This window comes from Osmerus mordax, chromosome 6 (assembly GCF_038355195.1).
Source record: "Osmerus mordax isolate fOsmMor3 chromosome 6, fOsmMor3.pri, whole genome shotgun sequence".
NCBI classification, from domain to species: Eukaryota; Metazoa; Chordata; class Actinopteri; order Osmeriformes; family Osmeridae; genus Osmerus; species Osmerus mordax.
Window position 1 is genome coordinate 3390446 of NC_090055.1, and position 15316 is coordinate 3405761.

At 39.7% G+C, this 15316-nt stretch overlaps 2 protein-coding genes across 2 annotated transcripts; both read right to left on the reverse strand.

The window, feature by feature from the left end:
• Positions 1 to 163: 163 nt before the first annotated feature.
• LOC136944048 (meprin A subunit beta-like) lies at positions 164 to 5498 on the reverse strand. Its single transcript, XM_067237608.1, has 15 exons — positions 5216 to 5498; positions 5061 to 5079; positions 4874 to 4912; positions 4715 to 4746; positions 4516 to 4600; positions 4315 to 4432; positions 3751 to 3929; positions 3408 to 3626; positions 3114 to 3272; positions 2637 to 2861; positions 2062 to 2517; positions 1717 to 1890; positions 1237 to 1367; positions 685 to 722; positions 164 to 457 (listed from the first exon to the last, which is right to left on the reverse strand). The coding sequence occupies exons 1-15, from the start codon at positions 5294 to 5296 to the stop codon at positions 379 to 381; spliced, it is 2034 nt and encodes a 677-aa protein (XP_067093709.1). The 5' UTR covers positions 5297 to 5498; the 3' UTR covers positions 164 to 378.
• Positions 5499 to 7195: 1697 nt separating this feature from the next.
• On the reverse strand, positions 7196 to 12629 carry LOC136944047 (meprin A subunit beta-like). Its single transcript, XM_067237607.1, has 15 exons — positions 12516 to 12629; positions 12361 to 12379; positions 12171 to 12209; positions 12011 to 12042; positions 11812 to 11896; positions 11611 to 11728; positions 11082 to 11260; positions 10425 to 10643; positions 10133 to 10291; positions 9736 to 9960; positions 9162 to 9617; positions 8817 to 8990; positions 8361 to 8469; positions 8108 to 8254; positions 7196 to 7342 (listed from the first exon to the last, which is right to left on the reverse strand). Exons 1-15 carry the CDS (start codon positions 12594 to 12596, stop codon positions 7264 to 7266), a joined length of 2121 nt encoding a protein of 706 aa, XP_067093708.1. The 5' UTR covers positions 12597 to 12629; the 3' UTR covers positions 7196 to 7263.
• Positions 12630 to 15316: the final 2687 nt, after the last annotated feature.

A 15316-nucleotide genomic window follows, 5' to 3' on the forward strand; every position in this document is an offset into this window, starting at 1 on the left:
TCATGGTAGCTTCGTAGACTAGCTTAGGTTTGTTGTGCGTGATTTTACAATTTATGAATACGGGGGTTTCTGTTAATGCAACCATTTATTTGAATTTCAATCATAATATATTATACAAATTGAAACAAAATGCTCAAAAAAGAGAACATTTTGAAAGCGGCTAAAAGGGCATTTAAAATAGTAGATAATCTAGAAGATTTAAAGATGTCAATGAGAATAAAAAATCATCATGAATAATATAAAAGCATAAAGGACAATAAGATTGTATATATGATGCACACCTTCACTCTAGTCCATTAGCCTAGGGCATTAATCAAAGGTAACAGGTTATCTGTTGCAGGTCAGTGATTCATGCCGTGAGGTGGCGGGGCACACGCATCAGTGAGTCAGCAGAAACAGGAGAGTCAGTAGCAGCAGCACAGGGGAAGACGCCACACCAGGAGAGAAGCAAAAGATACTGTGGAGGAAAGAGAATTATGACTTCAATCACATGTATAGCCTTTGGGTTTCTATGTATTTGGTTTCGATCAAAAACCTTATTTTTTTACTTTCTATAAATATACCACATTCCCTTTGGACAGTGTTATCATTTACCCCTTAATGTCATACTTTTTAATGTATTGCTTCAATATTGTATCATTTTCACATAATGCTTCAGATACAATTAACCTGAACTAGGTGTACCTGTTATCTTCCTCAGTTGTTGTAGGGGGCAGAGTGGTCTCAATGGTTGTTGGGGGCAGAGTGGTTGTTGTGGGGGGCAGAGTGGTTGTTGTGGGGGGCAGAGTTGTTGTTGTGGGGGGCAGAGTGGTTGTTGTATGGGGCAGAGTGGTTGTTGTATGGGGCAGAGTAGTTGTTGTAGGGGGCAGAGTGGTTGTTGTAGGGGGCAGAGTGGTTGTTGTAGGGGGCAGAGTGGTTGTTGTGGGGGGCAGAGTGGTTGTTGTGGGGGCCAGAGTGGTTGTTGTAGGGGGCAGAGTTGTTGTTGTAGGGGGCAGAGTGGTTGTTGTAGGGGCCAGAGTGATTGTTGTAGGGGGCAGAGTGGTCTCAATGGTTGTTGGGACCAGAGTAGTTGTTGTAGGGTGCAGAGTAGTTGTTGTAGGGGACAGAGTGGTCTTGGTTGTTGTTATAGGGGGGAGCATAGTAGTAATAAACCTGCAACAAAGTTGAACTAATTAACAATTATTCACAACAATGTTATCATTAAACAAGATATAAGGGTAGCTACATTTAAAGTACAGTATTATTTTCTATTCCATACCGTGTGGCACATGTACCCTCGTCCAGGTCCTGTGGTGTCTGGCTACTAAACGTCACAGGTGGGAGTGTAGGGCACGGAAGAGAATTGTTCTGGAGGAGAGGGGAGATGTCTGGTGGCAAAGAAAAGTGACACTTGTCACCTGAATTACAAAAGCGTAAACTGTTGGAGAAGTTTAAAGATTTACAATTCACATTTATGACTATGATTTTATATTACCGTATTATTATTTGTATTAAGTATAATTATATAATATTACCTATTGTTATCTTCATATGACTATATCACTATGTCAACATTATTGTATAGCTACTATATTGATCAAATTGTCAAAGTCTTCTATCACAATTCTCACTTTTTATGTCTTGACTTTTGACATGCTGATGTCAAAATGCGAAACAGCCTTCCTTGTGTGTCTATAAAGGAACTTTTGGAAGAGCTTCCGCATATGCTGTTATTACCTTGGAAGGAGGCAAGGATGATGGCATCGCCGCCCTTGAGGAAGTTTTTGGTTTTCATGTCACTCAGCCTGCTGAAGAACGTTCTTCCAATCAGAGTGTTTCCATAGAACTGCTCATTGTTCTCGTCAGTGTAAAGTGTTCCAACCTTACGTGGGTTGTCCCATAGGAAGGTTGCTGTGAATGGTGGGGAATTTAACTTGTTATAGTAACTATATTTGACACTATACATGTATATCCCACATAGCCATTTGATAATTGAGATTAGATGGAATTGTTGAAAAGTAGTATTATTATGTTTTGTTGATGGATTGTGATAGTGTTGTGACAGTAATTATCCAAGCTCACCATTAACCCCCTCAGTGTCTGTAGGGTCAGTGGTGAGGCTAAACCTATTGGACATCTGCAGCTGGATCTGAGGGTTCTGGTCCAGAGCCTGGAAGGTCACCTGCCTCCAGGGACAAGGCCACTGGAGCTGGTCATCATACTGACCAGACACCAGACGCACATATGTGCCAAAATAACTCCTGTATAATACGACCACTATCTGGTACGCATATCCTTCACTAGAGTACAGTCGAGGGCTGTACAGAAAAGTGCCAAAGCTGCTAGTTGTTAGACGGTTCTCAAAGTTCCTGATCTGCCAGGTCAGATGGGGACACTCGGTCTCTGACAGGTTGATGTCGTCGATGGCGAAGCCTCCGGTAGAACTTCCTGCTCCTTTACGCACCTCAAACTCCACCTGGAAGCTTTTGGTGGCGTTCAGAGGCACGTGGTGCAGCTGCCAGTGGTTAGAGGCTGGACCTGAGACAGACAGAGAGGACAACACATGTTACGATCTGAGAGAGGTGTGTAAGATTGAACTTAGTCTTGGTGTTTATCAGGTCCAACCCGCCCCACCCCCTCTCCCCAAACACCCCCACCTGTGATCTGTCCCATGAGACGCAGCGTTCCTCTGGAGTCACTCTCATCCTGGTATTCTCGGATCCAGATGTTGAGCTGGTCTGACTGGTTCCCACTGTGGTAATAGTAAAACTGCAGACACTGGACATTGCACAGCCTGCAGGGAGTCATCCTCCTGCTCTCCAGCCAGACCGAGTCCCCCTCCTGCCCTGAAGCTGTGCTGGAGTACATGAACAATCCAGTCCCTCGAGAAGAAGTAGAAAAATATATAAAGTATATTTATTCATAGACTTAGCATTCCCGCTTTCAAGGTATGGAGACTCCTTGCAAAATATTGTCTACTCTATACTTATGCTTTTGATAGGTACGATTATACTGACAATGATACATAACATTAATTTATTAATTGTTGCATGCTAGATTTGCTTATTGTACGGTAAAGTGCTTTAATATGTGACTATGTGCGCAAATGACGGAAAATGATTTCCATGTTTTACCATTTGTTCTGGTATCCAGGTTGGTGTGGTCACTAGAGGGACCCCCAACAGCGCTCGCCACTCTATTCCAGTTGTTCTCCACAATCCTGGAACAGCGGCTCACCCCACACATACCCTCCTCCGAGAAACCGCAGAATTCCATAAACGCAACACTTTTATCTAGAAGGAGGCGATACACAACGCAGTGACTGATTAGCCAAGTTTGGGATGATCCTAAAATCTGGAAAATGTATTTCGCAAGGACATACAAAAATAATGATGTTAATCAGCAGCCTCTGTTGTAGGCCTACTCACTGCAGCTGTAGAGTCTGTTTATCTTCAGGACGTCGTTGGGGCTCATTTCCAGACGTTGACCAATCACATCCTGGAACTCGGGCTGAAGAGTGATGATGGTGGATCCGTTGCCGTTGGTAAAGAAATCTTTGCCGTAGTGCATCACTGAGTTGTAGTCATATAGAGTTCCTAGGTTGGTGGTGTCATTGACCGTTGATTTTGCAAAATTCCTTTCGTAACCTGTCATCATGAAATCATAAAATGCAATCACAAAATATGTAGGCTACCTCATACATTACAACATCATGAACTGTTTCAAAGACATCACTTATAATTCAAATTGTGTATAATTAGCTCATCAAACCATTTAATATGTTTTCCCAGACAATCCGCACGTAATCATCTCTGTCGTATCTGGATTGCTCATGATAGAAGCCAAGCGCGTGCATGAACTCATGCTCCACTACAGATATATCGTCACAACCACCTCCAATAGATAACACTTGTCCGTTGGTGATTACTTTCCCTATATACGAGGAACATCTAACAAAAGAAAAGTCATAGACAAACACGTTTTGTATGTAGTCTACAGTGTGATATATTTAAGCCCTAACATAATAAATTAACCATTTTTCTCTTATGACTTACATACACATGGAACAGCAACAACAGCCTATTAGATCTTCCTTATGAGAATGGGGACACGTAAAAGCTTCCTTCTCGGATAAACAAAACATCTGACAACAGCAATCCAATGGAAAACTCTTGCTAATATATCCATCTTGGATAATATTTTGTACATCTGTGGAATTATGTGCAAGAATTGTACACATATCTATCTTAAGATTGGCTCATTTTCTGTCACAGAAAGCTTAGCCAACTTGTCCTAGATGATCAAAATGTAGTATCCACATAAAGACTTACATACCCGCCTAACTTCTGAACGGTTATGTAGTACCGCTCAGAGGTCCTTGGCTTGAAGTCAATGCACGTCTTCAGTCTGAACTGGTCGAAAGCTCGTAGGATAACTCCTTTGGCATTCATGTCTTTAGGAAAAGTCAAAAGTAATAATGAGCACATTGAGTACACTGACCCAGCAATACAATAGTCTACTAAGTGTGACCTTTACCTAGACTATTGTCAAGAACGTAGGGAACTGGAGATGTCCATAGCTGGTCAGTATTCAGTATGGCGTTCCTTTGGTTGGGATTCAGCTGGATCATAAGGAGAAAACAGATACTTAGACTAAGAGCGTGGCAGCATGGTGTTCAGATCCCTCTTCAAAATGTTCAGATTAGAATAACATTGTAAACAATGCAAACTCTCACTTTTAGTATATCTCCATCCGTTAGTTTCAGATCTAAAAGAACAATGGAGATTTGATCATTAATGTTCGGACACTTGACATTCAAAACAAGGCATTTTGTAAAGTACTGTTGTAAAATGGAGATAGTAGTAAACAATACTGCACCCCAACACAACTTTACCTTTATTTATTTCAGACATGTCCTTATTTTCTTCAATTTCTTTAAAAAGGAGAGAAGTGTGAATGTGATTTTTTTAAATAATCCTCTACTTGGCCATTCATGTTTTCATCTAGCCTGACAGTATAACAGCATACTAAATATAGAATAATATTTTTTTCAATGTCAATGTCAACAATTAAGACCTTACCCTTGATCCTGGGTTCAGGCTTAGGAGAAAGTGTATAATTTTTTTCAATGTTGAAGTAGAGAAAAATAATGATAGATTAATTCGTATTTTCTAATAAATAAACAACAGTTACAATAAACAACAGTAACAAGGAAGAATTTAGGTAAAACTCTTACCAGACTCAGCGTTTGTGAGACAGCTAAGCTCAACGCAAGAAAAGTTGCGAAATACATCATCTTGAGGTGTTCTTGAGACATTCAGTCATGCTAATTACAACAAACAGAGATTTTCTAAACCATGAGGTTGCAAATCGATCATTTAATAAAAAGCTAGAATTAAAATGTCATTGAATCTATTCCTTAACCTATAGATATAGTAAGAGAGAAGTCCCTCAGAACAAGTAAACAAGAAGAAGAAATCTCTTAATCTTACATGAAAAAACAGTTGTTGACAGGGTCTAACTCCTCATCAACTGAGCTTAGGTTTTGAATGTTCAATGGCTTATAAGGGTGCTTATTGTTTTGACTTAAGAAAATGCATAAACTGGTTTTCAAACCACATTCTAAATTAGGTATGTTGTTGATAGTCACCCAAGAACAACACAAACTCATAATCTTTTTAATCTACCTTCTCTGTGAGTCATCAGTTGCCTAACACAATAGACAAAGTGAAGCTTCCTTCTATCACACATAAGAGGAAATGTGTGGCGAATACAGATTCATGTGATTCCCAAGAAAATGTTAACCTCTTCTACAAGCAATTTCACAAAGGGCTTTTCACAGAAGCCAACAAAAGTCCATCCAACCTCAAACACCGTTAAGGAAAAAGTCCTTAAGAGAAACTCCCTGGGAGAGAAGAAGGAGGAATAGTGTCCTCAACTCTTCATTTCTAGACTAGTGCAAACATGGTTATGATCACATTATGATCATGCAAAACAATATTTTATTTTTATCCTAATATATAATGGAAATTGAAACTCTAAGGCCCAGTTTCCTATGCATAGATTAAGCCTGGTCCTAAAGAAAGAGAAAAATGTAACAAAGATCTCCACTGGAAACCTTCTCAGTCCAAGTCAAGCTAAATACAATAAACAGAGATTTTTTAAACCACGAGGTTGCAATTCAATCATTTAATAAAAGTCTAGACTTAAAATGTCATTGAATATTTCCCTTGATCTATAGATATAGTAAGAGAGAACGTCCTCAGAACAAGTGAACAAGAAAAAATCTCTTGCATGAAAAAACTGTTGTTGACAGGATACGCCTTATCAAGTGAGCTTAGGTTTTGAACGTTCAATGTCTTATACATAATACATGTCTTATACATGTCTTATAAGCGGGTAGGTGCTTCTTTTTTTGATTCAGGGAAATGCTTAAACTGGTTTTCAAACCAAATTCTAAAATTAGATCATTTCTCGACAGTCAGTTGAATTAGACAGGACCTGTTTGTGTCAAAGACAGTTAGGCGATGAGTGATGTCCTGTCTGGCAATCTACCTGTCTGACGTCTACCTGTCTGACTTCTACCTGTCTGACTTCTACATGTCTGACTTCTACCTGTCTGACTTCTACCTGTCTGACTTCTACCTGTCTGACTTCTACAGTGTTAAACGACTATGGATCTGCACTCGGAGGCAGTTTGAAGCACAAGTTAAAAAAAATATTTTTGACTTTACACAAAGACACATTAATTCTGTCATTAAATATCTCAATCTGGTACTAATAATACTTTTAACTGATAGTTCACATTAATATATTACATAATTAATAACATTACATGTAATGCATTGATTTATAAAGACAGGCATTAGGATCATGCAAAACATTATTTTCTTAAATCCTAATATGTAATAGAAATTGAAACTCTATGGCCCAGTTTCCTAGACATGGATTAAGCCTGGTCCTAAACTAAGAAGAAAATGTAACGAAGATCTCTACTGAAAACGTTCTCATGCTAAGACATTAAACCATGTCTGGGAAACTGGGCCCAAATGACAACATTTAGAATAGTTAGTCAAAAAGGAAAAAAAGCTTATCAGCCGTTTAAAATAGTAATTAAAACTATTGATTAAAGCCCTAGACCTTCACCAACAGGGTACAATCTTTTTTATAGACAAAATCATTTTAGGCCTTTTAACCACTAGTCCATTAAGGGCATCAGTCAAAGGTAACAGGTTATCTGTTGCAGGTCAGTGATCCATGCCGTGAGGTGGCGGGGCACACGCATCAGTGAGTCAGCAGAAACAGGAGAGTCAGTAGCAGCAGCACAGGGGAAGACGCCACACCAGGAGAGAAGCCAAAAATACTGTGGAGGAAAGAGAGAATTATGACTTCAATAAAATGTATAGCCTTTGGGTTTTTATGTATTTGGTTTTGTTCAAAAAACAAGCGGAGCTGGTTCATGAAGGAGGACGTGAGACATAGCGCGCCACTAGCAACGCGTCATTTTATGCGCAGGGCACTCCCTCCTAATAGGGCGGGGTATATAAGGGGTTCCCGGCATATGCATCGCTAGTGCGACATAGACTTCAGTCTTCCTGCTGCCTCCGCCTCCCCGGCCTCCACCCTTGGTTCTGTTTTCTGTTTCCTGTTTCAGGGGGAATGCGTCGCTGCTCTCTGCTCGGAGGTCGAGACGGTGTCTCGTTGGATGCGGCAGGCAGCCGATGCGAGCAGAACCACAATGCCAAATCAAATGTACAATCGTGTTTGTATAGTGGGAAATAAAGTATTCGTAAAGTCATACTGAGTCCTCCTGCCTGAACCTTATTTTGTACTTTGTATAAATGTACCACATTCCTTTTGGACAGTTATCATTTACCCCTTAATGTCATACATTCATTTACATTACATTTACATTTAGTCATTTAGCAGACGCTCTTATCCAGAGCGACTTACAGTAAGTACAGGGACATTCCCCCGAGGCAAGTAGGGTGAAGTGCCTTTCCCAAGGACACAACGTCAGTTTGCATGACCGGGAATCGAACTGGCAATTGACATTCTAATGTGTTGCTTCAATATTGTATCATTTTCACATAATGCTTCAGATACAATTAACCTGAACTAGGTGTACCTGTTATCTTCCTCAGTTGTTGTAGGGGGCAGAGTGGTCTCAATGGTTGTTGGGACCAGAGTAGTTGTTGTAGGGTGCAGAGTAGTTGTTGTAGGGGACAGAGTGGTCTTGGTTGTTGTTGTAGGGGGGAGCATAGTAGTAATAAACCTGCAACAAAGTTGAACAGATAAACAATTATTCACAACAATGTTATCATTAAACAAGATATAAGGGTAGCTACATTTAAAGTACAGTATTATTTTCTATTCCATACCGTGTGGCACATGTACCCTCGTCCAGGTACTGTGGTGTCTGGCTGCTAAACGTCACAGGTGGGAGTGTAGGGCACGGAAGAGAATTGTTCTGGAGGAGAGGGGAGATGTCTGGTGGCAAAGAAAAGTGACACGAGTTACATGAATTACATAAGCGTAAACTTTTGGAGAAGTTTACATATTTTCCATTTGCATTTATTACTATGATTTTATATTACCTTAATATCATTATTATTAATAAGTATAATTAAATTATAATACCTATTGTTATCTTCATATTACTATATCACTATCTCAATATTATTGCATCGTTACTGTATTGATCAAATTGTCAAAATCGTCTCTCACAATTCTCACTTTTGATGTATTTTGACTTTTGACACGGTGATGTCAAAATGCAAAACAGCTTTACTTGTGTGTCTATAAAGGAACTTTTGGAAGAGATTCTCCATTATTACCTTGGAAGGAGGCAAGGATGATGGCATCACCGCCCTTTAGGTAGTTTTTGGTTTTCATGTCACTCAGCCTGCTAACGAACGTTCTTCCAATCAGAGTGTTTCCAAAGAACTGCTCATTGTTCTCGTCAGTGTAAAGTGTTCCAACCTTACGTGGGTTGTCCCATAGGAAGGTTGCTGTGAATGGTGGGGAATTTAACTTGTTATAGTAACTATATTTGACACTATACATGTATATCCCACATAGCCATTTGATAATTGAGATTAGATGGAATTGTTGAAAAGTAGTATTATTATGTTTTGTTGATGGATTGTGATAGTGTTGTGACAGTAATTATCCAAGCTCACCATTAACCCCCTCAGTCTCTGTAGGGTCAGTGGTGAGGCTAAACCTTTTGGACATCTGCAGCTGGATCTGAGGGTTCTGGTCCAGAGCCTGGAAGGTCACCTGCCTCCAGGGACAAGGCCACTGGAGCTGGTCATCATACTGACCAGACACCAGACGCACATATGTGCCAAAATAACTCCTGTATAATACGACCACTATCTGGTACGCATATCCTTCAATAGAATACAGTCGAGGGCTGTACAGAAAAGTGCCAGATTTGCTAGTTGTTAGAAGGTTCTCAAAGTTCCTGATCTGCCAGGTCAGATGGGGACACTCGGTCTCTGACAGGTTGATGTCGTCGATGGCGAAGCCTCCGGTAGAACTTCCTGCTCCTTTACGCACCTCAAACTCCACCTGGAAGCTTTTGGTGGCGTTCAGAGGCACGTGGTGCAGCTGCCAGTGGTTAGAGGCTGGACCTGAGAGAGACAGAGAGCACAACACATCTGACGATCTGAGAGAGGTGTGTAAGATTGAACTTAGTCTTGGTGTTTATCAGGTCCATTTGCCCCACCCCCTCTCCCCAAACACCCCCACCTGTGATCTGTCCCATGAGACGCAGCGTTCCTCTGGAGTCACTCTCATCCTGGTATTCTCGGATCCAGATGTTGAGCTGGTCTGACTGGTTCCCACTGTGGTAGTAGTAAAACTGCAGACACTGGACATTGCACAGCCTGCTGGGAGTCATCCTCCTGCTCTCCAGCCAGGCCGAGTCCCCCTCCTGCCCTGAAGCTGTGCTGGAGTACATGAACAATCCAGTCCCTCGAGGAAAAGTTGAAAAATAGACACAAGTATATTTATTCATAGATTCAGCATGCCCGCTTTAAAGGTATGAAGACATACAATTATATTGACTATGATAAATATTATTCATTCATTAATTGTTGCGTGCTAGAATTTTGACACACAGTCTCAAATGATTTCCATGTTTTACCATTCATGCTGGTATCCAGGTTGGTGTGGTCACTAGAGGGACCCCCAACAGCGCTCGCCACTCTATTCCAGTTGTTCTCCACAATCCTCGAACAGCGTCTCACCCCACACATACCCTCCTCCGAGAAACTGCAGTATTCCATAAACGCAACACTTTTATCTAGAAGGAGGCGATACACAAGGCAGTGACTGATTAGCCAAGTTTGGGATGATCCTAAAATCTGGAACATTTATTTCGCAAGGACATACAAAAAATGATGTTAATCAGCAGCCTCTGTTGTAGGCCTACTCACTGCAGCTGTAGAGTCTGTTTATCTTCAGGACGTCGTTGGGGCTCATTTCCAGCTGTTGGCCAATCACATCCTGGAACTCGGGCTGAAGAGTGATGATGGTGGATCCGTTGCCATTAGTAAAGAAATCTTCGCCGTAGTGCATCACTGAGTTGTAGTCATATAGAGTTCCTAGGTTGGTGGTTTCATTGACCGTTGTTTTGGCAAAATTATTTTCGTAACCTGTCACCATAAAATCATACAATGCAATCACAAAATATGTAGGCTACCTCACACTTACAACAGCATGAACTGTTTCAAAGACATCACTTGTATGGAAGCAAATCAGTGACATCATGTTTTGAATTTTAAAAGGCATTGAATACTTAATACTTAAATGTAAACAGCATTTAATTTGTTGGCTTTGAATTCACCTCTTTAAAATTGAAATATGAATTTAGATCAGATCTGATCTGGTGTAAATCTTGCCCAGGGCACCGAATGTGCTAGGACCGCCACTGGATTTTTGGATCATTTTAATTTTAAAGAGGTGATTTTAAAACCAACTAATTCGGCGGTGTTCAACTTTAAATATTAAGTATACAATGCCTGAAAACTTTATGTCACTGATTTGCTTCCATACACTTGGAACTCATATTGTGCACAATTAGCTCATAATACCTTCTAATATGTTTTCCCAGACAATCTGCACGTAATCATCTCTGTCGTATCTTGATTGCTCATGATAGAAACCAAGCGCGTGCATGAACTCATGCTCCACTACAGATATATCGTCACAACCATTTCCAATGGATAAGTCTTGTCCGTTGGTGATTACTTTCCCTAAATACGAGAAACATCTACAAAAGAATAGTCATAGACAAACACGTTTTTGTATGTAGTCTACAGCGTGATATCCCTAACATAATAAATTAAGCATGTTTCTCTTATGACTTACAAACACATGGAACAGCAACAATAGGCCTATTATATCTGTCTGACAATGTAAAAGCTTCTATCTTAGATAAACAAAACATCTGACAACAGCAATCCAATGGAAAACTCTTGCTAATATATCCATCTTGGATAATATTTTGTACATCTGTGGAATTATGTGCAAGAATTGTACACTTATATCTATCCTACAATTAGCTTATTTTCTGATCAAATCATCAAAATGTATTATCCGCATAATTAAAGATTGACATACCCGCCTAACTTCTGAACAGTTATGTAGTACAGCTCAGAGGTCTTTGGCTTGAAGTCAATGCACGTCTTCAGTCTGAACTGGTCTAAAGCTCGTAGGATAACTCCTTTGGCATTCATGTCTTCAAGAAAAGTCAAAAGTAATAATGAGCACATTGAGTACACTGACCCAGCAATACATTAGTCTACTAAGTGTGACCTTTACCTAGACTGTTGTCAAGAACGTAGGGAACTGGAGATGTCCATAGCTCGTCAGTATTCAGTATGGCGTTCCTTTGGTTGGGATTCAGCTGGATCATAAGGAGAAAACAGATACTTAGACTAAGAGCGTGGCAGCATGGTGTTCAGATCCCTCTTCAAAATCTTAAGATTAGAATAACATTGTATACAATGCAAACTCTCACTTCTAGTATATCTCCACCCGTTAGTCCCAGGTCTAAAAGAACAATGGAGAAATGGTCAACAATGTTGGGACATTCGACATTCAAAACAAGTCATTTTGTAAAGTACTGTTGTAAAATGATGATAGTAGTAAACAACACTCACACCCCAACACAACTTTACCTTTATTTATTTCAGAGATGTCCTTATTTTCCTCAATTTCTTTAAAAAGAAGGAGAGAAGTGTGAATGTGAATATTATTGATCATCCTCTACTTGGCCATTCGTGTTTTCATCCAGACTGACAGTATAACAGCATACTAAATATAGAATAATCATTTGCTCAATGTCAATGTCAACCATTAAGACCTTACCCTTGATCCTGGGTTCAGGCTTAGGAGAAAGTGTATAATTGTTTAAATGTTGAAGTAGAGAAAAAGAATGATAGATTTAATTCGTATTTTGAAATAAATAAACAACAGTTGCAATAAACAACAATAACAAGGAAGAATTCGGGTAAAACTCTTACCAGACTCAGTGTTTGTGAGACAGCTAAGCTCACCACAAGAAAAGTTGCGAAATACATCATCTTGAGGTGTTCTTGAGACATTCAGTCACGCTAATTACAACAAACAGAGATTTTCTAAACCATGAGGTTGCAAATCGATCATTTAATAAAAAGCTAGAATTAAAATGTCATTGAATCTATTCCTTAACCTATAGATATAGTAAGAGAGAAGTCCCTCAGAACAAGTAAACAAGAAGAAGAAATCTCTTAATCTTACATGAAAAAACAATTGTTGACAGGGTGTAACTCCTCTTCAACTGAGCTTAGGTTTTGAATGTTCAATGGCTTATAAGGGTGATTCTTGGGTTGACTTAAGGAAATGCATAAACTGGTTTTCAAACCACATTCTAAAATTAGGTATTTTGTTGACAGTCACCCAAGAACTGCATAAACCCATAATCCTTGTGAGTCGTCAGGTGTCAAAGACAATAGAAAAGTGACACTTTCTTCTACACACATAAGAAGAAATGTGTGGTGAATACAGATTAATGTGATTCCCAGGAAAATGTTAACCTCTTCTACAAGCAATTTCACAAAAGGCTTTTCACAGATGCCAACAAAAGTCCATCCAACCTCAACCACCGTTAAGGAAAAAGTCCTTAAGAGAAACTCCCTGGGAGAGAAGAAGGAGGAATAGTGTCCTCAACTCTTCATTTCTAGACTAGTGCAAAATAACTGACGGTTAGGATACCAAGCAAGCAGCCGATTTAGGATCTGGGATCTAAGGAGTTTGAGTGACTGGGCCTTGTCTGACTAAATTCCTGAAAACAGTTTAAATCAGGATATGATAGCCACTGTGATGTGTACAGAAAAACAAGGCTCTAGGAAACCACTCAACAACAACAAAAATATAGAGACGTGAGTCCTTAAATTAACTTCTCCATTTTCCCCATGAGTGGTACATTTGTAGTAATCCGTTTATTTAACGTAGACTTCCTTTGTACACATTTTGTCTGCACACAGTAGCAGGACAAAGGGATGCTATTATGTTGAATTAGACAGGAACAATGGGTGTCAAAGACAGTTAGGCGTTGAGTGATGTCCTTTCTGGCAATCTACCTGTCTGACTTCTACCTGTCTGACTTCTACAGTGTTAAACGACTGGAGCTGCACTCGGAAGCAGTTTGAAGCAGAATTACATTTGTTATTTTTGACTTTACACGTAGACACCTTAATTCTGTCATTAAATATCTCAATCTGGTACTAATACTACTTGTAACTGATAGTTCACGTTAATATATATATATATTTATATATATAATTAATACAATTATGTAGGGGTTTAAATATTGGCCAAACAAACAAAACGAATTCCCCTATGGTTTAAAGGGAGATGGGAAACTGAACAGCATATTATCATTAACCAAATAATGCCAATAAAAATAGAAGTACAGTTATTTGACTCTATGGGTGAAATCAGAATGGTCAAAGTAAGCTTGCATGAAATATCGTGTTTCTTTGATTAAACGCAGCGGCATTTATTACACAAATGTTAATTTTTGGTGCAGCGTTTATTCCAGGGCGGCGTTTATTCAAGGGCGGCGTTTAATTAGTAAGAGAGATTTAGTAAATTGTAGCTGTGCGGTTAGACACACAAAGAATATACAAGGTCAACACAAAGCCTAGTGTAAAATTTAAGCCGGTGTGTGTCTACATTAGGGTGACCATACGTCCTCTTTTACCCGGACATGTCCTCTTTTCGAGACCTAAAAAATGCGTCCGGCAGGGATTCCAAATTTGTCCGGCATTTTGCCTCGTCGGATATTTGTGTTTCCCTGTGTCTTTCACAAACTATTACGCCCTTACAAGTTTTGGAAAGGGTATCTCCCTTACATTCCACCTTCTTGCGCGAACTCTAACTAGAGAGAACTGTAATTTTGATCAGATAGTGCGGCACGCAATACACGACCAACGAAGTGTCCTCTTTTTCACAAACTCAAATCTGGTCACCCTATTCTACATTGTGTAAAATTCTGAAGCAGCATGCCGAAACGTTGTTACACTTTAGCTTTCAAATCGTGAAGCTTTGCAGAAAGCACTCACCAGCAGCAACAGATCTGTAGCACGCGAAAGTGGGGTTGATGAAATGCGAATTCGTGAGTGGCGAAGTCAGCTGCCAATTTTTTGGGTGCTGCGTTTAATCCAGGGCGGCGTTACACAATGTTCATTTTTGGTGCAGCGTTTATTCAGCGTTACACAATGTTGATTTTTGGTGCAGCGTTTATTCAAGGGCGGCGTTTAATCGAAGAAATATAGTATAGCCTACATTTAATAACATTGCAAATGAATTGAAATCAATTACAAGGCAAACATGTTACAAGATGAAGGTTAACACCTACGCTACCATGATTATTGTAAATCAGAGACAGAAAGCAAGATGTGAGGAAACACAATGAGTACAAGGACAAATGAGAACTGAGAAGGTCTCAGCTCAGAAGATCAAGAATCCACAGAACAATGCTTAACATTTCCCTTTATACACAAGGACAACCAATCAGACCACGTCTTGACCCTTATCAACATATGACTAGCAATGCTACAGTAAGTTACACAATAGGGTGTAGAGCCATCAAGTTGAGACCCTGTCGAGCAATTACGTGTGATGCATTGATTTATGAAGACAGGCATTATGATCATGCAAAACAATATTTTATGTTAATCCTAATATATAATAGAAAATGAAACTCTATGACCCAGTTTCCTAGACATAGATTAAGCCTGGTCCTAAAGTAAGAGAAAAATGTAATATAGATCTCTACTGA

Coding starts and splice junctions, on each gene's coding strand:
- LOC136944048 (XM_067237608.1), bottom strand. CDS start 5,296: ATGTCTCAAGAACACCTCAAGATGATGTATTTCGCAACTTTTCTTGCG. Junction 4,601..4,714: donor CGGATGGAGATATACTAAAA/GTGAGAGTTTGC, acceptor CTTATGATCCAG/CTGAATCCCAACCAAAGGAA. Junction 2,862..3,113: donor CCTGGATACCAGAACAAATG/GTAAAACATGGA, acceptor CTTCTTCTCGAG/GGACTGGATTGTTCATGTAC.
- LOC136944047 (XM_067237607.1), bottom strand. CDS start 12,596: ATGTCTCAAGAACACCTCAAGATGATGTATTTCGCAACTTTTCTTGTG. Junction 8,991..9,161: donor AGAGACTGAGGGGGTTAATG/GTGAGCTTGGAT, acceptor CACCATTCACAG/CAACCTTCCTATGGGACAAC. Junction 8,470..8,816: donor CATCCTTGCCTCCTTCCAAG/GTAATAATGGAG, acceptor CTTTGCCACCAG/ACATCTCCCCTCTCCTCCAG.